This window comes from Typopeltis vanoorti, chromosome 24 (genome assembly GCF_054136105.1).
Source record: "Typopeltis vanoorti isolate ZY-2024b chromosome 24, IOZ_Tvanoo_1.0, whole genome shotgun sequence".
In the NCBI taxonomy this organism is placed as follows: Eukaryota; Metazoa; Arthropoda; class Arachnida; order Uropygi; family Thelyphonidae; genus Typopeltis; species Typopeltis vanoorti.
The window spans coordinates 25,710,432-25,736,957 of record NC_143572.1 but is presented as its reverse complement, the minus strand read 5'-3'; the positions used below and the strand labels follow the sequence as shown (position 1 = coordinate 25,736,957).

Below are 26,526 nucleotides of genomic sequence, written 5' to 3'. Positions count from 1 at the left end.
TCTGATAAAAGAAGTGCAGAAAAGAACTTGGTGTTAAGAAGGCACGGAAATCAATCACTCTTGAAAAGAAGATGGCAGTGATTCGAAGAATGGAAGGTGGGCAGACGCGTTTTAATGTCTGTAGAAGTATGAACTTGCCTCCTTCGACTGTTACTACAATTATGAAAAATGCAGATAGAATAAAATAGTCTGCACAGCAATCTATGACAGTACTAAATGCAAAACATGTAAGTTATAACAAGGGTAAACTTTATGAAAAAATGGAAAAATTATTATCATTATGGGCAGATGACTTGAATCAGAAAAGCATTCCTCTGATGCAGACTGTTATAACTGAGAAAGCAAAAACAATTTTTGAAGATCTTAAAAAGACAGATGGAGGCGAAAAAACATTTTTAGGAAGCAAAGGTTGGTTTATGAGATTTAAGTCTCAAAGTAAGTGCCATAGTATCAAATTATGTGGTGAGGCACCAAGTGCAGATGTTGCGGCAGCAGCTGCTTTTCCTAAAGAATGTCAAGACTGTATAGAACAAGGAAGTTATCCTCTTGATCTCATTTTTAATGTTGATGAGACTGGGCTCTACTGGAAAAAAGTTACCATCACATACCTTCATTTCCTGTGAAGAACGTTCTGATCCAGGTTTTAAAGCTGCGAAAGATAGACTTACTCTTTTGTTGGGTGCAAACGTTTCCAGAACTTTGAAGCTTAAACCAATGTTGGTGTACCAATCACAGACACCATGTGCCTTCAAGGGTCTAAAAGCCATGCTTCCAGTCTATTGGAAATGGAACAAGAAAGCTTGGGTTACACAAGACGTCTTTATAGATTAGTACACAAATTATTTTTGTCCTACTGTGCTTCACATCTGTAAAGAAAATGATTTGCCAGCCAAGGCATTGCTTCTCTTGGATAATGCCCCTGGACATCATCAAAACCTTGCTGAAGTAAGAATACCATTGGATGTCAAGGTTGTTTACATGCCCCCAAACACAACATCGCTTTTGCAACTGATGGATCAGGGAATTATATCAATCTTCAAAACCTATTACCTCCTTATAACATTTATGGAAATGGTAAGGGTCTTGGACACTTCAGGAAAATCTATCAAAGACTATTGGCAGTCATTCAATATTTTGAAGGGCATTAACAACATCAAGGCAGCTTGGAACGAAGTGTCAGCAAAGTGTTTAAAAGGAGCATGGAGAAAACTTCTTCTGGCATTTATGCACGACTTCGAGGAATTAGAGGAAGAGGAGAATGTTATTGAAGACGTTACCAAGCTTGCATGAGAGGTGGGATTGGATGATATTACAGCTCAAGATGTGACAGAAGTCTTAAAGAGCCATGATAAATTGTTCTCTAATGAAGACAAAGAATTAGCCTAACAATTAAGTCAACATCCAAAGGAGGAGAAAGAAAATGAAGAAGGGCCTCTGAGAAATATAAAAATGGCCGATTTACAGCATATCCTTGCAAGCATAGAGACATTGACTGATAAACTCTGCAAAATGGACCATGACTGGGAATGGAGTGCGAACGTAAAAAAAGGAGGGTAATCACATGTATTTGACCTTACACTGAACTCCTTAAAGAAAGTAAAAGAAAACCTGGGCAGTTAACACTGGATACTTTTTTTTAAAAAAAATGCAGGTGATCCGAAACCAGGAACTTCAACATAAAAATATGTAATATCTTTTCGAAGTTTCATATTTTTTGTATATAATTTTGTTTTGGTTTCATTATTAATAATTTTATTTTAACAAATATATATGTATGTATTATCAAAGCTTTAAATATAATAATGTTACACATGCTTCATGTGCATATTTTTTGATTGCGTGGGACGTAACTTTGTACTTCCCATTAAAATTGGATTCAGTTTACACCCGTTTTTTACAGGAATGGAAGTGAGGCGTACATCAAGGGCTGCCTGTACTGATATTGACAATTTTTTTAGATTTATTAGCCTTCAGAGCAGATTTAGTTGGGGTAACTGTTATATGAAATAAGCTTACTAAAAAGGAGCTAATGTGAATATTCATGTTTGCAAAATCAGAAACAATCACAGCTTCACAGTTTTAAAAAATTTAATATTCATTTAATCTGCAGTGCATTTCTTTTGAAAATAATTGGTATAATGCTAATATTAATATTACATTTTAGCTGGACTAGGAAGGACTGGAACTCTTATTGCCTGCTATATTATGAAGCATTATCGCTTTACAGCAGCAGAAGCAGTAGCTTGGATTAGAATTTGTAGACCAGGATCAATTATTGGACATCAGCAGCATTGGCTGGAAGAGTGAGTATTTATTTGATATGATTTTGTAAGAAAATCGCCTACCCAGTTAGTAATTTCCTTATTTTTCACTCATTGGATGGGTTTAACAAAAGACTTTGAATGTCAACTATATGCAAAATTTTTCAAATGTGTAATGTCTTTCCCACAATGTGGTATTACCATGACCACAATAGTGCCATATGCAGACAAATGATTAAGGAGAAAGAGAGAATCTGTCACTGTTTCTTGAAGAGCTGGAGGTTATATTTATAGTGAAAAATAGCATGGGGAAAGGCTTTTCCAAAGAACATAGGTAAGTAGGTAGAATGAAAAAAAAAAGCGAATGAGAAGTTAATTTGAAAAGTTTGGAGCTGTACTGTGTATGGATGTTGGCTAGCAGCAGTTCATGTTTTTGCATGATAAGAGGAAGGTGGAATAATGGTGGTGATGGTAGACATGATTTCCACATAGGGAGCGCCCACTGTATATAGTTACACAGGACTCTCTGGGCACAATCTGGCAGTTTAAGTCATAGCAGAATTTATTTTCCAGCTTGTCAGGAAGCTTCTGTAAGCCATATTATCAGGTTTGTTTCCTTGTACTATCTAGTGGTTAACCTGCAGGGGCACTTCTATATCCTCAGATGGAAAATACTAACTTCCTAGTTAATTGTGGTGTTTTGGGTATGCTCATTAAGGTCATTATCAACACTGCATGTGTTAAGAAAGGAGGGAAAAGACAGAAATCAGAGACTCTACCCTGGAGATGAAACATGGCAATAGCCACTTCTGTCCTTCAGTGGCATTTAGGATGCCTCCTTGAAGAATATCTGCATTCAAACCCAGATATTTCCAACCTTTGGTTGGAAATACCTGGGTTTGAATCCCATCTAGGATGCAAAGAACGTTTATCAGAATTTTCAGTTGACAGTTTGTTAGCTGGTGTCATATGGAGGCAGTAAGGTTTTTAATCCCTGAAAAGAGGCAAACTGGAAAAAAAGAACCCCCAGTTTACAGACAATATACTGACCTTTATTGCTTCAGCCACAAATCCAAAACAAACAAACAAACAAGCCTCCTTGAATTTATGGACTTAACTGGTGTAAGCAGTATAGGTCATTTCAATTTGTTGTCTGAGTACTTGATAACTTTTGCTTGTGTGTGAAAGGTACTATAATAAAAAGGTGTTATTTCTTCAAGTTTGCTATGGGAAACTTGTAGAAATCAAATTCTTTGTTATAATATGACTATAACTATTTATTATAGATAATTTGTTTGGAAAGTAACCTCTCCAAATTTATTCTGCTAAGTCAATGCTAAACTTATTGGAATTTAGTAAGCCTCCAAGCTCAGTCAGTAACAATAATTCTCTTTGGTTGGAAAGACCTGGGTTTGAATCCTTTCAAGGACATGAATAACCTCTGGGGTTTTGAACCCAGAGGTTATTCATGCCCTTGTCTCACATGAAGGTAGAAGTGAAACCCCCCCCCCCCCACACACACACACCTCCAGAAACTAGGGTTTTTTATTCAGTAAAACAGGTACTCTGGCCAGAAACACACATACAGACTTTGCAGACTTTACAGATAAAATTACTTGTCCTATCATAAGCAGTAAGCAGGCTTATAAGAAGCCAAGTTACTTTGTCATGATAGGCCATTGAACCTAACATAGAAGGGAAGATGGGATGTGGCAATTACTGGCATTTTTTGTGGAGTGAAGTTTTTGGCCCTCTGCTATTTCTTTCCCTCCATTTCTGAATACATTAATTGAACCAGAAGCTCTTTGGTGCATATGCATTTTTGGGGGAATCTTGTTTTGGTAATTATGGCAGTCAGCACTCCTATATGTGATATTTTAAGCTTTGTGTGTGAATTATGACTTGCCCAGGCTTTGTTTAGATTAATGAAGAGACAGAGTATAAATATATTCAAATTATGAAACTACCTGAGGGCCACTATTTGTAGATAGAATCACCAAAAGTTTGATTTTATTCACAAAAAAGAGAGAGAAAAATAAGGGACAGGGGATTTGAGGTAAATTTCTGTAAGCACCAATGCATTAAATTGTAAAAAGGCAATCTGTTGTAATATATAAGCTTTTATACTACTTTTTGAAATAATTGTCTAGCATTATGAATTATTGAAAGTATCATTAGTGGATTGTTTTACTTTAGAGAAGTAAGAATAGGAAATGTATTAAATTTATCACATGTATTATATTAGTGCAAAAAGGAGATTTAATTTAGTTGTTTTCAAATTATGATTTGATATATCACTTTCAACTATTGGTTTACAAGAATTCACTTGCCAATGGAAGGTGGGGGTCAGAAGAAATAAATATGAAGGATAGCCATTACCATTGCTTTTTTTCTGTCGGTATGCAACAGTATCCAGTACTGGCATCTTTTTTCTTAAGTTTTTAAAAATTTGCGATGTATTGACAGCAAAATGTATTATAAATATTTCACCAGTACAGCTGCTCTGGGCTGGCAGACCATGCCTTAGATACCCACCATAAAATTCGTTGGAAGAAAACAAAAATAATTCATCGCAGCAAGTTTAAATACAAAAGATTATTCAAAGAATCTTCAGCAGCTCTAAAAAACGTTCCTAACCTCAACAAATTTGGGTGCATGAAACTGCCCCAAATTTGGGAGACTTTCATTATGAGAACTTCAGCCCAACTGCCAAGACTACCAAATTAGCTCGCAAGAGGGCACCATTAGGACTTTAGGAACAATATTAGTTTCTTGCTTTCTTCCTCATTTGCTTTGTGTTAGTTCCTGAGTGCACATACCATATCTTTATGTTCCTGAAGATGGCAATGTGACGTTGCCGAAATATAGAAGTTATTCATTAAAGTTACCTTTAATTAATATACTTTATATGCGTTGTTAATTCAGTAAACTAATTACCAGTTATATAAATATTCTGGTAGATGGTACTGTGTTCACAAATTGAATTTTCAGTTTTGATTACTCATAAGTTGGTACTTTCCTGTTTCATAGGTTGGTACGCAACTGGAAACAGGAAGTTGTGTTCACTTCCGATTGCTTCCAATATTATCATTTCTATATTCACTCTGCAACAGGCAGGTGTTCACATGAGTTTTGAATTAATCTAAGTTAAATCGGTGCAAGTATTGTTCAAAATGAATAAAATAAGTAGTTACTTTATGCCAATGAGTAAAAAAAGGAAGGCTGAAGAAGCAGAAATTGTTGAATCTACTTGTGATCATGTAAAACAGAAAACTAGCACTGAAAATACACTTGTTGAAGAGGATCACGAAACCAAGACCGAAGATCCATCAAAAGGTCAAAAGGAAGCAGATTCTGATAATGATTGGCCCGAATGTTGAACACTTTTGCAGAAAAATGACTTCTGTGAGAGAAACGAGTGGCTGTATGTCAAGAATAAAATGTTGGGCTGTAAAGTGTGTTGTGATGTCGGAAGTCGTGCCGTCAATAAACACATGTTAACGAAAATTTCAGCAGGAGTGGGCAAATGGTAAAATCAGTCATTTTGGAGAATCTTGCAAACAACAGTTAATGTCATTAAGAAAAATGATTTATGATCATAAGGAGAGTGCAGCACACAAAGCATGTCAAAAAAATAAAAGCTGAAGCAAAAAACGAAACATTAGAGAAAGTTTTCCTAAATACTTTGTCTCATAATAAAGACGTAACAGGAAAAGTGTTTCAAACTGCTTACAATGTTGCGAGGAGAAATCCATCATTTAACAACTTTGAAGACGAAATAAATTTACAGGAACTTAATGGCCTAGACATGGGATATATTCTTCATTCTGCAAATGTTTGCCTTAACATTGTGAGCCATATCGCAAATGAAATGAGAAAAATATTAATAAACAATATAGTGAACTCCAAGAACAAAATATCATTATTTATCGATGAATCGACAACTGTGAGTAACACAACAACATTGATTGTTATTTTTCCTTTCTTTTAAGGTTACACGGTGATCAGCATTCATATTTATGAATTTAGGGACACAAAACACGTGTTGAAAAGATTATTTTACTGATTAATAATAAAATAATAACTTTACGTTTCGACCCCTGTATTGAGGTCATCTTCAGAAGGATACATGTGTATAAGAATAAGCTACATGCTGTTGCACTCTATACAAGTAAATGACATCTACGTTGTTAACTAATCTTTTTTCTTAGCCTGCCCTCTAGTGATAAAAAAAAAATAAATAAAATAAAATAAAAACTACAATGAACTCTGCTAAAGTCCTCACGTACTAGGATTCTTCTGGAATTATACAGTTTATATTGTTATATTACGATTATCTTCTGGATTTGTACAGTACAGGTTGCTATTGAATGTTCAGGAGGAAAAACAAAAAACAAAACAAAACAAAAAAACACTTCACCAAGTCTTCTTGAATTGAGATTTTTTTCTTCGTGGTTGCTATGAAGGTTGTAGATGGGTCCTCCACATTCTTGGAATTGTTAGACCATCATTTTTATTCAGATTCGGATCATGTTTGAGCATTTCACATGCTTCCTTGAATTTCCGCTCGAACCAGGTTTTGGTGCAGTGTAGGGACTTGGTGCCGTTCCAGTCAATTCTGTGGTATGTTTGGAGTGCGTGGTCAGAAATGCCGGTTTTTCCAAAATGGAGGTATTTTATGTGACGTTTGTGTTCATCCTTTCTGATTGGGATGGTTCACCCTGTTTCCCCTATGTATGTTATGTTACATGTGCAATCTATTTTTTAAACCCCTGGGTGGGCTAAGTGTGGTAGAGGATCCTTGGAATAACTGAGTAGGTGTCTTAATTTTGTCGGGGGTTTAAAGGTGGTTTTGATGTTGTATTTGTGTAGTGTTCTGTCTTTTTTCTGAAATGCCTCTAACATATGGTATAGCAATAGCATTCTTGAAATCTTTTATTTGTTATTAGTGGTATTTATACTGTATCCATTTTTTATAAAGGTATGTTTGATGGTCTCATATTCATGGTTAAGAGCTTGTTCATTTGAAGAAATGGTTTGAGCTCTGTGTTTAAGGGTGCTTATGACCCCCTAGTTTTTGTGTTGGGTAGTGATAAGAAGTTTTGTGTATGTACTGGCCTGTGTGTGTGTAGGTTTGCAGTAAACTGAGAAGGAGAGACAGCCTGAAGGAAGACTTGTGACAAGTGTGTCTAGGAATGGAAGAGAGTTGTTTTTTTTTCAATTTCAGTTGTGAATTGGATGTGTTTGTGTTGTTTGTTCAGGTGACTAAGGAATGTATCTAGTGCTTGGCGGCTGTGGGGCCAAATGGCGAAAATATCGTCGACATATCCGAGCCAAATTTTGGGCTTTAGGCATGCCGATTCTAGAGCTCGTTGCTCAAAACCTTCCATATAAAAGTTCGCTATTGGGGAGGAGAGTGGTGAGCCCATGGCTGTACCTTCTTTTTGAAGGTAAAAATTGTTTTGCCACACAAAATATCCAGAGCGGAGTATGTGGGCAAAGAGTGCCGTGATGTCATGTGGAAATATGTTCTGTAAGAGTAGGATAGTATCATTGATTGGCACATTGGTGAAAGGGAAGTTATGTCAAAGCTGACTAATAGATCTTGGTCGTTGAGTGTAATATTTTTAATTTTGTTTATGAATTGTTGTGTATTTTTTATGTAGGAAGGGTAATGACCAACCAATTCCTTGAGTGTGGCCGCTAATTTTTTGGCTAAGTAGTAATTCAGACTGTCAATTCCTTCCACAATTGGACATAATGGCATGTCTGTTTTGTGTACTTTTGGCAGGCCATAAATTCTGGGCACGCAGGCATACTGCGGTATTAATTTTTTAATTGTTTCTTCCAGCCATGTGTTAACTGATTTAAGTAGTTTTCTTTTTGTTACGTTGCGTGGAGTTGTAATTGACCATTTGGTAGGTGTTGTGGTCCTATACCAAATGGTTCATTTTTTCAATGTAGGTTGTTTGATTTAAAACAACAGTGGCATTCCCTTTATCTGCTTTTGTGATAATAATGTCATGGTTATTTTTTAGGGATATGAGGGCCAGTTTATCTGCTTTGCTTAGGTTGCTGCTTAATTTTTTGGTTGAATACCAATAACAAAAAAAGATTTCAAGAATGCTATTGCTATACCATATGTTAGAGGCATTTCAGAAAAAATAGACAGAACACTACACAAATACAACATCAAAACCATCTTTAAATCTCCGACAAAATTAAGACACCTACTCAATTCCTCAATTCTTCCAAGGATCCCCTGCCACACTTAGCCAACCCAGGGGTTTACAAAATAGATTGCATATGTAACATACCATACATAGGAGAAACAGGGTGAACCATCCCAATCAGAAAGGATGAACACAAATGTCACATAAAATACCTCCATTTTGGAAAAACAGGCCTTTCTGACCACGCACTCCAAACATACCACAGAATTGACTGGAAAGGTACCAAGTCCCTACACCGCACCAAAACCTGGTTCGAGCGGAAATTCAAGGAAGCATGTGAAATGCTCAAGCATGATCCGAATCTGAATAAAAATGATGGTCTAACAATTCCAAGAATCTGGAGGACCCATCTACAACCTTCATAGCAACCCCGAAGAAAAAAATCTCAATTCAAGAAGACTTGAAGTGGTTTTTTCTCCTGAACATTGAATAGCAACCTGTACTGTACAATTCCAGAAGAATCCTAGTACATGAGGACTTTAGCAAAGTTTATTGTAGTTTTTATTTTATTTTTGTTTATTTTATTTTATTTTATTTTATTTTTTTATCACTAGAGGGCAGGATAAGAATAAAGATTAGTTAACAACGTAGATGTAATTTACTTGTATAGGGTGCAACAGCATGTAGCTTATTCTTATACACATGTATCCTTCTGAAGATGACCTCAATACAGGGGTCGAAACGTAAAGTTATTTTATTATTAATCAGTAAAATAATATTTTCTACATGTGTGTTTTGTGTTCCTAAATTAATAAATATGATTGATTGTTATTGTTCGTGTAGTTCTTCCTGAACTTTCGGCTCCTGTGAGTAATTTCCTAGATTTGATCAAATTATCAGATGTAACTGCTAGAGGAATTCTAAACTCTTTAATTAGTCATCTTGAGTGTTTAGGATTATGTGAAGATTACTTAAAGGAGTAATTATTGTCTGTAACTTGTGATGGTGCAGCCATGTTGTTCGGTGTGCGTAATTGTGTAAGGAGGCTAATACAAGAGAAGTTTCCTAGTGTTATTTTCTGGCATTGTGCTAGCCATCACCTTGAATTGTCTGTTAGTGACACGGTGAACATGTGCCAGGAGTGAAATGCTTTAACACGTTTGCTGCCATGCTCCTCGAGCATGGTTTGTTACTGCACGCCAAGCACTTTCACTTCTTGAAGGTCAGTATAAGTAATCTCATTGCCGGCAGTAATCGACATACTAGTATATTCGTAGTTGGCTTGTGAGGCTCATATACCAACTACGAGTATACTCGTGGTTGGCAGTGAACGTGTTAAGAGTTTCATGGACAAACTTTGTGACTTATCATGCTTCACCTAAGAATGCTAGGGAACTACAGGAATGTGCAGCGACTCGAGTCAACTTCTTAAAATTGGCAGAATTTTAAGCACTCACTGGGTTGCATCTAGCTTTCGCACTGTTTCTGCAGTGTGAGAACACTTTGAAGCCCTCGTCCATCACTTTCTTGAGGCAAAAGAAGACAGCAGAAGAATCAAAACAGATCGCTTTCTTTATGAGGGCCTTTTAAGAAAAATAAAGTCATGCGAGTTTGTTCTTGATTTGGGCCTTATGTGTTAATTAATTAACACACACATAAAATTAATTTAATTATTGAAAATAATTAAATTAATTTTTTTTTTGAAAAGCAAGATGTTTGTGAATAATTTTTGCTGAAAGAAATGTGATTTGAACAATCCTCTGTTTTTGTCTTCTTTTGTATCCTTGCAAATTTCTAAATGTAGTCATTAGTGGTCAGCATATTTAGTGCTCATGTAAAATTGGTAAATTTTATCTGTTTTATTATATGTTTTCCTTACAAAATTAGTGTTGTATAGTACATTACAGTAGATTTTTGTGGTTTTTGTTTTATAGTGTTTAGTATTTTATAACATATTTTAATTGAGATATTACAATATTAAATAGCTGTGAAATGACTCTAAAAACACACAGGAAACAGAACTATCAAGAACAGTGAAGCAGTGAACAAGGCTTGTCCCACTAAACAGGATATTGAAAATGATTTAAACTCCAAAATCTCAAATTTAAAGCAGATCATTAGACAGATGATGCAGGAATTACAGAAAGTCAAGTGTCATTTAAAAGGACATAGGGAGGATAAGAAAGTTAGCAGCAAAATGAGAAACAACAAAGCACGGAATCAGGCAAGCTAGAGCAAGTTAATGAAAATCAGATAGGTAAAGTTGATTGTAAAAATAAGGATATTGTTTGGTAAGATTCTATCATGAAATATGCCATTTTTGAGCAGGTTATAACTTCACACAAGTTTTCCCAGAGAAAAATTTTAAATATACCACATGCACTTGAAAAACAGAAAAGAAAAGAAAAGAGATCGTAATTCTAGTAGCTGGCCTGGTTGGCCAAAAGTTGTTAGAGTATCTGCTCTCCAGCCAAAAGGCTGTAGGTTCGAATCCCGCTGTGGGCATGGAAGTTTGTAATTGTCTGTGAAAATACTATTGGTGTTGGTGTAGATGATGATGATGAGGAGGATATTGCAGTTCATTGTGGTTGGTGGAGTGAGCGGTGGAGACAGAAGGCTATAGAGTAGGTGCCCTCCCTCAATGAGTCTTTGGACTCCCTGGCGGTGTCACGTAATAATAATATCAAAGGACTGTTAGAAGAAGTAAGAGTGAGAATGTGATAATCATAAGTATATTACCTAGATATGATAGAGAAATAAATTAAGAACAAATGACTCTGATGGCTTGCAATTAGATGCATGAAAGGAATGGCTGTCAGTTTTTGAATGTGTAGTTTGAAGGAAGAAGGCCTACACCTGAATGCATTTGGCATCAGAAGTCTTAAGAAATTATTAATTGGTATGAAAACTAACACAGTGAGTGAGGATAACTAAATATTGATGGTAGGAATGGTGAGAATCTGTGTGTAAGAGTGAAATACTATGTAATTGTGTTAATGATGGGATTAGACATTATCATGGAAATGATTGATGAGAGAATGATTTTGTGTTTGTCCAGTTTGGATTTGTTAAGCATGGGCAAAGATACCTGCATAAATAAAGCACTAGATAAGAACAGATACCTGCAAATATATCATGCAGATTATTTTCAAGAGTATACAAAAAAGGCATCCAGGTTATTTATTGTCTGTAAACAAATTCCAGGAGTATCGGAAACAACGGGATAGAATTTATAGCCTTCTTCAATATGTTGGGACCTCAGATTGTGGGAATTAGTGAGACCTGGCTATCAGAAGCAGACATACTAACTGGTATCAAGCATAAAGGCACAATATTTTTAAGAAGAATAGACAGTACAGGAGAGGGTGGTGCTAATTATATTTGATGACTTAAATCCAGTTAGAGTTGAGGCCTATGACTGCAATACTAGTAACAGTTTTTCATGTAGCAGTGAGCTTGAAGCCATCTGGTGTGAGTGCAAGCTAACAAGATCAAACGCATCGTGAGATGTTGTTACAGACCTAGTGTATCAGTTTCTAGTGATGATGAAATGCATTACCAAATAAAGATGATGGGTAAGAAATGTGTAATCATAATGGGGAACTTTAATTATCTGAACCGATTGGGTAGCAGTGAAATCTCATGAGAAGAACGAAACTCAATTTATTGAGCTGTTACAAGACAGAAGGAACTTGAGATCAAAGAATGTTAGATCAGTTTCAGTTGAAGATGTACCTATTCTGCTTCCAGTTAGTGACAGTAATCATGTAGTTTCACTATGGGAGTGGCTAAGTTTAGAAATGTTACATTCAGAAAAGTTTACATGCTGTGAACTACAAAGCAGGAAATTATGACTGACTGAAGAATATGCTGAATTCTGCACCATGGTATTAGTTGTTGGATGGGGAGAATATTGACATTGCATGGGAAATGTTTAAAAGATGTAACTATTGAACTATTAACTATGTAAAGATGTGACTATTTTGCATCAAGTTGGAGAATATTGACAGTGTGCATAGAAATGTAAAAATACTTAATTGATGAAATATCAGAATATGTTCCTGGAGTTAAAAGAATAAATACCTTAGGAGCGAAAAGCACATGTAATCATATTAAATAAGAGAGTCATAAGAAAAAAGATGATGTGGAAGGAATATTGTGTATATAAGAGTGATATCAGTTATGAAAAGTGTATACAGCATGCCAAAAGATCACAATCATTGTACAAAAAACAAAGGTCACACAAAGACATGTATCCAAACAGATGATTTGCCAGCCTGGTTGACTGAGTGCTTGGCATATCTGCTCTCCAGCCAACAGGCTAGAATACTACCATGGGCATGGAGTAAGTATAAGTATAAAAAGAAACTGGCTCTGCAAGCTAAAAATAACCCAAAAAATTTCTATCCTTAATGCTGTCAATAAAGAATGAATGTGAAAGAAAAACCCTACTGAATGCAGATGGCATATGGGTGACAGATGCAGAAGAGATTACTCAACAAATGAGAGCCCATTTTACTAAAAGCTAACAATCTGGTGTATGCAACATTGTGCTCATTGCTACCTCTTTGCTCAATGAAGAAACTTAGTTGTATGAGGAGGACGAGGTACTAGATCTATCATACAAAATGAAGAAAAATTTGGCAGTAGGGACTAATGGGATATCAGAACAGATGCTGAAAGAGTGTTCAGTTGAACTTGCTATTAATTTAACCAAGCTATTTAATGTTTCTTCTGCCTTCATGAACAACAAATGGTAATCCCAATCCACGAGGGTTGCACAAAGATTGATATATCCAGACAGATGATTTGCCACCATGGTTGGCCAAGTGATTAGTACATTTGCTCTCCAGCCTATAGGCTGTGGGGTTGAAATCCTGCCAGGGGCATGGATGTTTGTGAATGTCCTTTGGTGGAAGATGCATTTCATTTCCCTGTGTGAGACCCACTACCCTGCTATTGGAGGCCTGAAGTGGCTTGAAAAAGTTCCATGTTTGATCTCTAGAGTGAGGTTTCTGGATCTGTTAAATATACATATGCCAGCATGGGTTGTCCAAGTGGTTAGTGTATCCACTCTCTGGTCAAGAGGCTGCAGGTTCAAACCCCGCATAGGCATGGATGTTTGTGATTGTTTTCCACCTTCATACATTCATTCACCCAAGTATAGATACATTCTCCCAATATGGACTGGGTCACCATGGGAGTAGTAGACCCAAAACCTCACTCTCTTCATGGGAGAGGCCTTTACCCTGCAGTGGGTAGAAAAATAGGCTGTTCATCATCATCATATATATACCTAACCTAACATGATATGAATGTACACCTCCAAATCAAAAAATTAGAATAATCAAAGAAAATGTGTTGAACAATTTGCAATTTTAATTTGTTGCATAGAAAATAATTATTACTAAATATGAATTAGCATCATCTAAATCAGTATTTCCCAACGTTTTTTGGATCATGCTCCACCTCAACTCCTCAAAGATTTTGATGTTGCCCTCCCCCCTTGCCGACAATAGTGAGTGTTTTGAGTATCAGTGAGAAGGTGACGAATGCAACATCATTTTCTAATTGCCCCCTGTGGGGCATACGCTCCACGTTGAGAAACACTGATCTAAATCTACATACTTTGTAGATTACATAACCATGTAAACACATAAAAATGTAATATAAATTATAAGAAAACTGTTATTTGATAACATTCGCAAAATCTGAACAATTTTTAACGTGGTTCAAAATATTCGAATAATGTGAAATTAAATGCAGAAAAATTAGATGTTTTTCCAATAAAAGATGTTTACTAGCAGTTCACAGTCTTTTTTTACTGAAACATGCCCATGTGGCCTATAGACTAGAAACAAGTTTAATTTTGTTTCTTGGGACAACGTCTTGAAGACATTTCTTCATAATTCCCCTCAAATTCTCAGTGGGGTTTAAATCTCATGAGTTTGCTCGCCAAGGAATTACATTGATTTGTGTTTCTTTGAACCATCTAGTAGTGGTCTTGGAAGTGTGACAAGAAGCTGAATCTTACTGAAATCACCATCACATAAATCTTCTGATGCTGGTGACATGAAGTGTTCAAGAATTTCTTGGTACACTTTGGAATTGACTCTTTCGTACACAATATACAGCCTGCCTGGACCCTCTACAGTCATACAAATCCATACCATGACAGAGGTTGCAATTTCACCAAATGTTCATGCATTCTTTATCACATGTCTTCCTTAAGATGCCAAATATATCCCTTGATGACCATGTGACAAACAAAACATACTTTCATCACTAAAAAGTACCTTTTACCAGTCCTCTTAACCCCACAGCAGTCTTTGCTTATGCTATTGCACTCTAGCTGCCTTTTGTTTGGAAGTCATAAGTGACTTTGACTTAGGCACACATCATTTAAAACCCAATTTGTGAAGCCATCTCAACATCGTACGTACACACCTAGTTATCACCTTACACCTCGGAAACGATTTTTCTTGACAATATTCTTCAATATCCTAATGTAGTTATTACTTTTCGACTGTATCACAGCGATTATTTTGAAAACTCCAGTTATTAGAATACTGTCTCAATACTCTGCTCACGCTTGCTTGAGAACATTTCAATTCCTTAGCTATAAACCGTTATAGCTAAGGAATTTGAGTTTGGCCTTCTTTGTGTAGAGGCACCATACGAAACTTCTCAGCTTCCGATTTGTCACTCGTTCAACCTATGTTTAGCAAATGATGAAATCCATGCACAAATGATTCCTCACTCACAAGTTCCCACAGCTACTGAAATATATGCTATTTCTATGCGCTCCTCAAAACCAATCGGGTAAAATAATTTGGAATATTCTAATATTTTGAAGCATGTTAAAAATACTAAGTTTGTGAATGTTTTTAAATAACAGTTTTCTTATAATTTCTATTACATTTTTATGTGTTTACATGGTTATATAATCTACAAAGTATGTAGATTTAGATGATGCTTATTCATATTTGATAATAATTATTTTCTATGCAACAAATTAGAATTGCAAATTATTCAATGCAAAATCTTTGATTATTATTATTTTTTTAATTAAAAAAAATTTTTTTTTGATTCAGAGGTGTACTATAGGTTACAAATAAACCTTTTCTGGTTAGGAACCACTTAAAAAAATTCCAACTATCGACCAATGAGATATCTGGGGTAGTATTGAAGATTTTGGAAAAGTTGGGTTGGATTAGGTTAGGTTAGGAATGCATTGACAGAGAATGTATACTTTGCAGGGAGGAGCATGGGTTTACTTGAAGAAGGTAATGGTTGAGCAACTTGCTCACATTCTGTAATAATGTTATATTCAGTTAGACAAGGAGAATAGATTCACCATTATACCTTTGGATTTTGCAAGCTAAAAATAATCCTAGTTATTTTGTTGAGGCTTTTGACAGAATATACTATGGATGATTGTTGCATAAATTAGAGAATATATGGGATTGGAATATAAAATATTAGTGTGATAAGGGGATGGCTGACTGACATATGAGGGTGGTCTGAAAAGTTCTCAGCCTAACAATGAAAAAACGAATTTATAATTTCAATTTTTTTTTCAACATAATCTCTCTTAAGACTAATACATTTATTCCAGCGATGCTCCAATGCCATTATCCCGTCCCTGTAGTGGTTCTCAGTAAGATCTACAAAAATACCCCTCTACAACAGCAATCGCCTCTTGATTCGAAGAAATGCTCTGACCAGTAAGGAAGAGTTGTAGCGAGGAAGCCAAATCTGGGGAATAGGGTGGATGTTCAAAAAATTCATAGTGAAGATCCCTTAATTTTCCCATTGCCAAAACACCTTTGTGGGCAGGTGCATTGTCCTGATAAAAGGTGATTTTTTCTTCTGCGAACCGGGTCTTTTCTCACAGATTTTTTCCTCTAGTCTGGTTAAAAGATTGGAATAATATTCCCCAGTTATTGTTTTACCCTTTTCAAGATAATTAATAAACAAAATGCCGTTAGCATCCCAAAACACCGATGCCATGACCTTTCCTGCTGATGAAACTGACTTTGTTGCTGAACAACCAACTTCTGTCCATTGTTTGGACTACTGTTTGGACTACTGTTTGGATTCTGGTGTGTAATGGTGAATCCAAGTTTCATCTGTAGTAATAAATCGATGCACAAGCACTGTTCAGAGATTTTCATGCAAGTGAGTTTTTGATTTGCTGTGAGCAATCACCATGCCCATCTTGCACAAAGCTTTTTCATTTGCAGTTCTTCTTGCAAAATATATCCTATACGTTCTTTTGAAATGACGATAGACTCAGAATTTCACGTACTTTGAATCGCCGGTCATTTAATATCATATCGTGCACTTGATCAATGATTTCTGGTATTGGAAGTTTTTTCCCATTTGGTTAGACTATAATAAATTTAGTTTAATCCTTTATCACAATGTAAGCAAACAAAGTTTGCACCTGAAGTATCTTCATGACTGAGGCAACTCTTGGTAAAGGTGGACCAAGCTCTCATCACTACTTGTCTTAGTATCTTCCATAATGCAAAACACATCTCCTTGCAGACATGTATAATGCTATGCATTAAGAGAAGGGCCACTACCCAGACTCAGTTTCAACCTTTATTGAGGTCTCATCAGTGGGAGCCAGACCCAGAGGGTGGTGATACTAAGGTAGAAGTAATGGAGAAGTCATATTTACCTATACACCTTATTATTAAATTCCTCTGGATTTAGAGAAAGATGTTGGAAGTTTTTTCCACTTGGTTAGACTATAATAAATTTAGTTTAATCCTTTATCTAAGTGTAAGCAAACAAAGTTTGCTTACACTTAGATAAAGTTTGCTTACACTTGGACTGAGGGACCAAGCTCTCATCACTACTTGTCTTAGTATCTTCCATAATGCAAAACACATCTCCTTGCGGATATGTATAATGCTATGCATTAAGGAAAGGGCCACTACCCAGACCGGTTTCTATCTTTATTGACTGTTCAAGTACAGGTCAAACTCCAAAAACTAGCATTGTTCCCCTCAGTAACAAGCTCACCCTGCCACCGAGAAGAACTCTCAGCATTGGCTCAATGCCGTGGAAGCCTCACCCCACCACCGAGCAGAGCCGCTCATTTGCTCATATATCATCTGAGGGGTAACAGCAATAGCCTTGCCTCAGTAAACTTCATGGGCTACAGCATTGCCATTTATCATGCAATCGTCCAACTGGTTTCGACCTTTATTGAGATCTCGTCAGTGGGAGGCAGACTTAGAGGTGGTGATACAAAGGTGGAAGTAATGGAGAAGTCATATTTACCTATATGGGTTGCCAAAAGGTGTCTCACCTTATTATTAAATTACTCTGGATTTAGAGAAAGATGTTGGAAGTTTTTTCCCACTTGGTTAGACTATAATAAATTTAGTTTAATCCTTTATCCAAGTGTAAGCAAACAAAGTTTGCACCTGAACTCTGGGTAGTGACCACTACTGGTGTGAGTAGTGGCCCTTCCCTTACATGTTTTATACATGTCTGCAAGGAGATGTGCTTTGCATTATGGGAGATACTAAGATAAGTAGTGATGAGAGCTTGGTCTACCTTTACCACAAGTTGCCTAAGTCCTGAAGATACTTCAGGCACAAACTTTGTTTGCTTGGATAAAGGATTAAACTAAATTTATTATGATTTCTGGTTTTGTTACACTTTTTTGGATGTCCTTCACATGGATCATCTTCAGGGCTGGTACGGCCACGTTTCAACTTGGCCGTACCATTTCTTAATTGTCATAAATGAAGGAGAAAAGTGCCCATAAATTTTTATGAACTTTGAATGAGTTTCTTTTGACATTAAACCTTATTTTAAAAAGAATTTTATTACTGCACGATACTCAATTTTATCCATTTCAAGGGATGCATACAACATTTTTGCTTCAGACAGGCTCTGTAAAACAAACTACTCGATAGAATGACTTTCCATTTCACATGGATGCTTATGACAGATGTACCAACTTAGAAAAAAAAACTTGCCGAGAGTGTTGCCATCTACGGTTGAGGCCGACAACTTTTCAGACCACCCTCGTATGTCAAAAAGTTGTATATAGGGAATGTGAATCTGTAAGATTTATGGTAATTAGTAGTGTTCTGCAAGGAGGAGTCATTGGTCCATTATTATTGAATCTATACATTAATGACATTTGGAAGTATTTGAGAGGAGACATACAGCTATTTGGTAATCAGGAATGTGGCTGATGTGCAGTACTTACAGAGTGATTTGAACAGGTTGGAATTATGGGCATGTGAAAATGGCTATATTCATTGTTAGTAAATATAAATTCATTGTACTTGTGATTCGATACCCAATCTCATTATATTGGGATTATGCTAGAAGAAACTAATCAGGCTACACATGTTGAAGTTTTACAAGATAGGAAGTTGAAGTTTATGGGTCATATAGCAAAGATAGCAAATACAACTCAAGAGAATAGTTGGAATGCTGAAACAGACTTTGACATATAAAGATAAGAAAGTTATTTATCTCTTTTACAAGTTTTACAATTCCTTATATAGAACTCCTTTGGATTTTTGTGTTTTGGGTTCTATGGTGATTCTGATACAGTGTAGAGAGTGCAAAGGAGATATCAGGATTGTGGAATACCAATTATGAAGACAAAATTGAGAATTTGTAGGTTGCAGACACCAACAAATAGGAGGAAGAGAGGATGATATGATTGGGACAAACTTTGAAAGAATCATACAGGATCTCAATAAATGAAATTTTCATGTTTTAAAGAGATTTAGGGAGACAGGTACCTTTTCTTCTGACAGAAAAGGAAAATGTGGGCAAAAAAGGAAACTTTTTTGCCCACGAATTATACTTACTGAAGATAGTTTACTAGTTAGGAAAAGCAAAATGAATCCAAGATTGTCTGCTGTAGACTTTGAGACTTGGCAGCTAGTGTTGTTTCTTGCATGACAGTCCATCGAAGATTGTTAGAAGCATGGACTGCCCACAGATAAAAAAAAAAAAAAAAAAAAAAGAAAGAAACAACTGTTGATGAAGGCTATGCAGAAAAAGAGGCTCCAGTGAACAGAAGTATACAAAGGTTGGACTTTTGAGAAATGGAAGAATGTTGTATTCTCAGATGAGAGCCATTTCTTTGTCTAAGGAGAGCAAGTACCCTATGTTCACAAATGAGTGGCTGGGAAGACTTCTCCCACCCACCTTCAACAAGCTCCTAAACACCCAGTTTAAATAGATGTTCTGGAGTTGTTTTACATGTGATGGTCCAGGATCACTTGTACCTGTTGACAGCATGATATGATGAAAAGTGACCAATACATAAAAATATTGGAGAAAAGAGTAGTCCCGCAGATCCAGAAAGATAAAGAACTTATCTTCTAACAGGATCTTGCTGCATGCCACATTTCAAAAAAAGGGAAAGCGATCCTCAAAAATCACAAAATCCAATTGCTTCAGTGGCCAGGCAACTCAATAGAAAATTTGTGGGCCATAGTGAAAAAGAGACTTGGAAATTTAAAGTGCGATAATACAAAGGATAACTAATACAATCCATTATAAAAGTAGTATAGTTTCAAGATGCAGAAATAAGAAAATGTGTTATGTTGGTAGAGTCCATGCCTAAGCGAATTAATGAACTTATTAGGAACAGAGGAGCACATATAAATTATTAGATCAGTTAGTTTAATTTTTGTACTTATTTTCTTGTGAAATAAAATATTTCTTTAAAATGTGAGTGTTCGGATTAATTTGTTTGCTACTGTACAATTGTGACATTTATACCTTTTTCTGTCTTGAAGATGTTTTCCATTACATGCTTTGACATTTTATTTCAGGGTTATGCTGACAGCACCAAGTTCATCACCAGTAATAACTCTATCAAACAGTTATTTGTGAAAAAATATCAGAACACACATAAAGCTGCCACTTTGTTTGAACTTCATTCAAAATTTGTAGAAATTTTCCTCACTGTTTCTCTTTCAAAATCTTATTTTCTGCCATTAACTGTTACACTTAATCACTCTGTTGGACTGAACAAATTGCTGTACATTTTCTACATTTACACACCACTGAGTTTATGGTTGCCCAGTTCTTTCATCGTCTCTCACATTTTCCCACAAATCTTTAAGCCTCTTATGTCAGTCATACAAACTGGTATTTTTCATGGCATCATCAGCACCATAAACTGCTCTTAACATGTCTAGAGTTTTACCTAACTTTGCATAAAACTTGATAATAATACAGTGTTCTAAATTCTGTTTTTTCATTTTACTGCTTAAAGCAACAAACATGTACATGCCAGTCTATTAGCTGTTAGCATACCTATTCTCCAACCAACAGAGTGCTGGTATGAATCTCACCATGGGCATTGATATTTGCAATTATCTTTAGATGGGAGATGAATTTTATCGTTTAGTGGGAAACCACCACCCATACTTATTGGAGTTCTGAAGTTGCTTGAAAAAAGTTTCATATTTGGGCTCTAGAGTAAGGTTTTTTCTGGACTATGTAAAATATATATATATATATATATATAATTGATAATAATATAAAAAAACCTTAGCCCATCCATAGTGCAAATTGTACTATAAGTTTGCAAATAACTTTTTGTGGGTGAGAGCAACATAAAAAAAAAAAATTCTAACTCAAGACAGATTGTCAAGTATATTGTCATCTTGATAGAGACTATAGGATGTGGGAGGGGTACTGCTGATGATAGCAGATGAATTGCAGCCCAAAAGAATAGGAGATAGGCAAGAGTGTGGCTGTTCATTTGAAAAAGTCTGGTGTGAGATCAAGGTCAGTAAGACAAAATATACATTCGTTGTTGCTATAAACCACAGCATTCCACTGATGATCTGGAAGACATGTATCATCAAATTAGTACAGTGAGTACAGGTCAGTGATTATTATTATGGGGGAAACTTCAACTATGGAGATATAGACTGGAAGGAAGATAGATCACATGGCATGAAGGGATGGAATTTATACACTTACTGAGAGATAATTACTTGAGGCAGCATGTAATGAGAGTATTGGGTCTGGTCATAGGATCAGAAGAGCTATCCATAACCAGGGTGACCACAATTCCTCCAAAAGTGACCATGTGGTCTTGATTTCTGAGATTGTAAAACATGAGGAATATTCTGTTCAGAAGAGGAATATGTGGAACTACAAGACAGGTGATGATTTCAAGCTTAGGAGGAAGCTTCAATCTGTGCAATGGCATAAAACACTGCAGGCTAAGGATGTTAGTGAATGGGAGATAGTTAAGGTCATCTAAAGGAAGCAATATTAAATTGTATACCTAAGGTAAGGAGGGTTAATCAGGTAGAAGTTGAATGAGTAATATCATTAAGCATGAGCTGCAGAAGAAGAAAATGCTGTGGAGGGTATATAAAGAAAAAGATGACCAGCAAACTCATGAACAGTACAAGGCTCAGGCAAGAAAGATGACCAGTATGGGAAGGAAGTCAAAATCAGATTATGAAAAGAATCCAGCCAAGCAGGCCAAAGAAAATCCCAAAGAGTTCTTTCATTATGTAGCAAGTAAGAGGAAGAATGACTTGGAAGATTAACTTTAATGAGTGATGATGGTCACGAGCTGAGAGAAGCAGATAAAATAGTTGAGTTGAGTGACCACTTTGCAAAGATATATCATCCAAGTGAGGTTACTTCTTGAACATATGTGACAGACACTAATGTGGGAGAAGAGGTGGATGAATTGAAGGTTCTTAGGATATTGCAGAATCTCCAGGTAAATGCAGCTGTGAGATTAGATGGGATATCAACTCAGGTTTTGTGAAAATGTGCAAGGAAACTGACATTGCCTCTGACTATGCTCTTTAATTTAAGTCTCAGCACTGGAAGAGTTCCAAGGAAGTGGAAGGGCAAAATAATTCCCTTGAATGAGGGAGGTTCTACTGCAGTAGCAAATTATATACCAATCAGTATCTCAGATGCGGATTCTCTTTTTTGACTAATTTTTCCAGTACTTTTACCAAAGTACTGGAAAAATTAGTCAAAAAAGAGAATCCAAGAGTAGGTGGATAAAAATATGATACTGTATGACTGGCAACGTGGCTTTGTGAAGGGTTGGTCATGCCTTAGTAATTTACAAACTTTTTATAATCGAGTAACAGCTAAGTTGGAAGAAATGGCTATAGGATGATTCTGCTGGATTTGCATTTGACAGAATACCACATAGAACTCTGGAAATAACCTGAAAGGGAACATTCACTTGTTTGCCGATCATACAAAGTTTGGTAGATTAATAGTTAATCAAGGTGATATGGAGAGCTTGCAGGATGATTTAAATAGGCTATGTATGGGCAGAAGATAATGCATATCAGTTTAATGTCGAGAAATGTAAAGTTATGCATTTTGGGATAAATAGATTACAAGCTGTGTGCTACATTGATGGAAATGTACTCCAGGAAATAGATGAAGGTGGTGGTAGACAGAGAATTAAAATTTAAAAGACAAATTGCTAAGGTTGAAGAACACACTAACAACTAGAGATAAGGTAGTTGTTATTCCTCTTTATAAGCCTTAATATGTCCACATCTGGATTACTGTGTTCTGGTCTCCTAGGTTTTTGGGGGACAAGGAAGTCGGAGAAGTTCAGAGGTGAGTGACCAAAATGGCAAAGTGGTCTGTAGAATGTTCCCTATGAGGATAGAAGGAAGGTGTGTGGATTGCAGAATTGATTGATAGGAGGAAAAGAGTGGTTATGATAGAAGCATTTAAGTTGCTTAAAGGGTTTTTAGGATTGATTCAAGGAAATGTTTCAGCACTTGGCTAGAGGATCCAGAACAAGGGGGTCATCCCTGGAAGTTGAATAAAAATGTGTTTAGTAGGGGTGTGAGGACTAGATTTTTTTCTTGGAAAGTTTTGATGAATAGAACAGCTTGCCAGAGTCATTTGTGTGTGTGTGCTTTGTCTGTTAATGGGTTCAAGGAGAGGTGTTATAGATTGTGTGGCTATTTTGGGTCTCCCACAATGAGTCTTCAGTCTCCATGGTAGTGGTCATACAATAATAATAGTAATAATTATAACAATATGACTCAAACACCGGCATATGCCATTGCACAATCATATGGTTCTGCCAGAGTGCCCATACACATGATAGTATGAAGCCATTCCAGGAAATTGTCACACCTAATGTTGCTTTTGTTGCATGTCAGATACTGTAGATAACATTATTTTTATTATTATTATATGAACACTTCAGGGAGTCGAAAGACTTATAGAGGGAGAGTGTGCCAATAGGAATGATTGAAACCCTTCTAACTACTAACTGCACTCAAACTTGCTTAATTTTTTTGCGTGCGCCATTAGTAGCAGAGGGTCTACCAATCAGCCAACCTTAAACTATAACATTACAAACGATTATAAATATCCTAAGATTTATACAAGATGTCTTTATTCTGTAATTGGTATTCTTCATTCAGTAATTTGTAAAGATTTGTGCTTCATTTTCTGTAAAGAAAACTGTACATGCACAAGGAAACTTAAACATTCTATGAATTGATTTCTAACTTGAAGTGTGGAGAACTCATGTAATAATAAAAACGACAAGAACCAATAAAGAAAGCTTAATTTAGAATAACCTAGACATATATAATTAATTCATACAGTAATTGTTTCATGAAAGTTGTTATTATGAATAGTCTTTGGGAACAAAAAATGGACTTTCAGTTAAGTGTAATTAGATAAATCAGAAAAGTTTATTCAAATATTGTTTTTCCAGGAAGATACAATATTTAAGTCCAGTAAATGATTTATTTGTGGAAATGCAATATATTTTCTGTACTCATTGATGCCACCTTCCTTTTTATTAGTCATAAAATTATTATTGCGTTGTTGTTTCCATAGAGTCTGAAGACTCATTGTGGGATACCCAAACTATCCACACAGTCTCATCTGTTGTACCCTCTTGTTGAACCTATAACGTAGAAATGACTGGCAACCCATTCCACTCATTCACCAAGCTGTTTCTAAGCAAAGACTCATGCTAAACACAAAAGGTCTATTTGTAAACCTATAGTACATTAGTACCGTGAGTTAAGTTTTTCCCCTACTTTTATTAATTTATACACGCACACACACACACACACACGAGGGACATCTAGAAAGTAAGTTCCGTTTTTAAATATTTTCACTGCAGCATTGCGATTGCAATGGTGCTCATGCATGCATGCTGACTTTGTTGATTCGTTACCAAGGCGTTGGTATCATTTTCAGACATTCTCACAGTGTGTATGCTTCTTGGTGTGTGTTTATAATGTCTAAGAAAATCGAATCACCCGCCGTATGCGAAATTAGGTTGGTTATCCGTTTCTTGAATGCAAGGAATGTTAAAGCAGCTGAAATTCATCAGCAAGTTATTGCGGTTTATAGAGAATACGCAATGAGTGATTCAGTGATACGAAGATGGGTAAGACTTTTTTAATGAAGGAAGGACAGGTGTGCAAGATGATGAATGGAGCAGGTGATCATTGTTAGTTACTGACAATTTGGTGCTTTCAGTTGAAGGGAAGATTTGACAGAATGGTGATTCACTATGATGTCACTCTCACTACAATTTCCAGAAGTTTCATGTTTATGTCATCATGAAATTGTGTTGGAGAAACAGAATTATCGAAAATTGTGTACATGCTGGGTGCCGAAGTTGCTTACAGAACAACACAAAGTGATTTGGCTGGGTAGTGCGTTGGAATTCTTGACATACTGCCATGAGGAAGGCGATGCTTTTTGGAGCAGACTTGTCACTGGGGACAACACTTGGGTGTCACACGTTCATGGAGTGGAAGCACACCTCATCACCAATTGAGATGAAATTGAAAACAACAGTTTCTACTCGGAAATTCATGTGCACTGTGTTTTGGGACAGACAAGGAATTTTGCTGGTAGACTTCTTGAGTCAAGGCTCCACAATCAATGTGAGTATATACTGCCAAACCTTTAAGAAACTGCATCGTGCGATCCAGAATCAACGACATGCCATGCTTACCAGGGGTGTTGTTTTCATTCAACGACCCCCTCCCACACACAGCCGATGTAACACAACAACTTCTTGCCACCTTCAGCTGGGAACAATTCCATCCTCCCCCATATAGTCCTGACCTCATGCCAAGCGACTCACCTGTTCAAACATCTAAAATCTTTCCTTGGTGACTGGCGGTTTCAAGACGACAACGAGGTCAAAGAAGCAGTAAATACGTGGTTTGTGTCACAGGCACCAACCTTCTATGATGAAGGTATACAACTTTTGGTGCCCCATTATGATAAGTGCCTGAACAGTGGCAGAAATTATGTAGAAAAGTAGTGAAAGATGGCTACTTTAATTTCCAATAAAGTTTTTTTATAAGTATATTTTTGTTTCTCTGGCGGCCCATTGGAACGTACTTTCTGGATGTCTTCTTCTTCTTCTGCAGCTTCTCCCACTTAAGTGGAGTCACTGTTGATGATGAGTCTCCTCCACATCCTCCTGTCTTGGGCTGTCACCACATCCAAATTCTTCATCCTCAAGTCCTGTTCTACCAGCTCCCTCCATCTCTTCTTTGGCTGCCCACGCTTCCTCCTTCCTTGCAAATCCATCTGCATGACCCTTCTTCCCACATATTTGTCCTCCCTCCTCATCACATGACCAAACCATCTCAACCTTGCCTCCTGTATCTTCGCTTCTAAGTTCGTAACTTTCACTGTTCCCCTTACATAGTCATTTCTCAGACAATCCTTTCTGGTCACACTGCACATCCACCTAAGCATTCTCATCTCTGCTACTTCCATCCTGCTGATGTTATTTTTCCTCAGGGCCACAGTTTCTATAGCATACGTCATAGCTGGCCTCACTACTGTCCTATAGATTTTGCCTTTCAGATTGATCGGCACCCTCTTATCGCATAACACTCCAGCCATCTCCCTCCAGTTCCTCCAACCTGCTTGTATCCTGCATCCCACTTCCTTCTCAGCTCCTCCATCTTCTTCCACTGTTGAACCAAAATATCTAAAGTCCCTCACCTTCCTGATGACATTTCCTTCCAGCTCCAGATCTGTCTCCTGGCCGCCGCCCACTGTGCAACACATATACT

General features: G+C 36.5%; 1 protein-coding gene across 2 annotated transcripts in view; it reads left to right on the top strand.

The window, feature by feature from the left end:
- The window catches only part of LOC150093032 (dual specificity protein phosphatase CDC14A-like), a 382,808-nt gene that overhangs the window by 331,436 nt on the left and 24,846 nt on the right, over positions 1-26,526 (top strand). For both annotated transcript variants that reach the window (XM_090413766.1, XM_090413767.1), the window contains one exon: positions 2,165-2,303. In XM_090413766.1, coding sequence (XP_090269892.1) covers positions 2,165-2,303 — 139 coding nt within the window. The remainder of the gene's footprint in view (positions 1-2,164; positions 2,304-26,526) is intronic.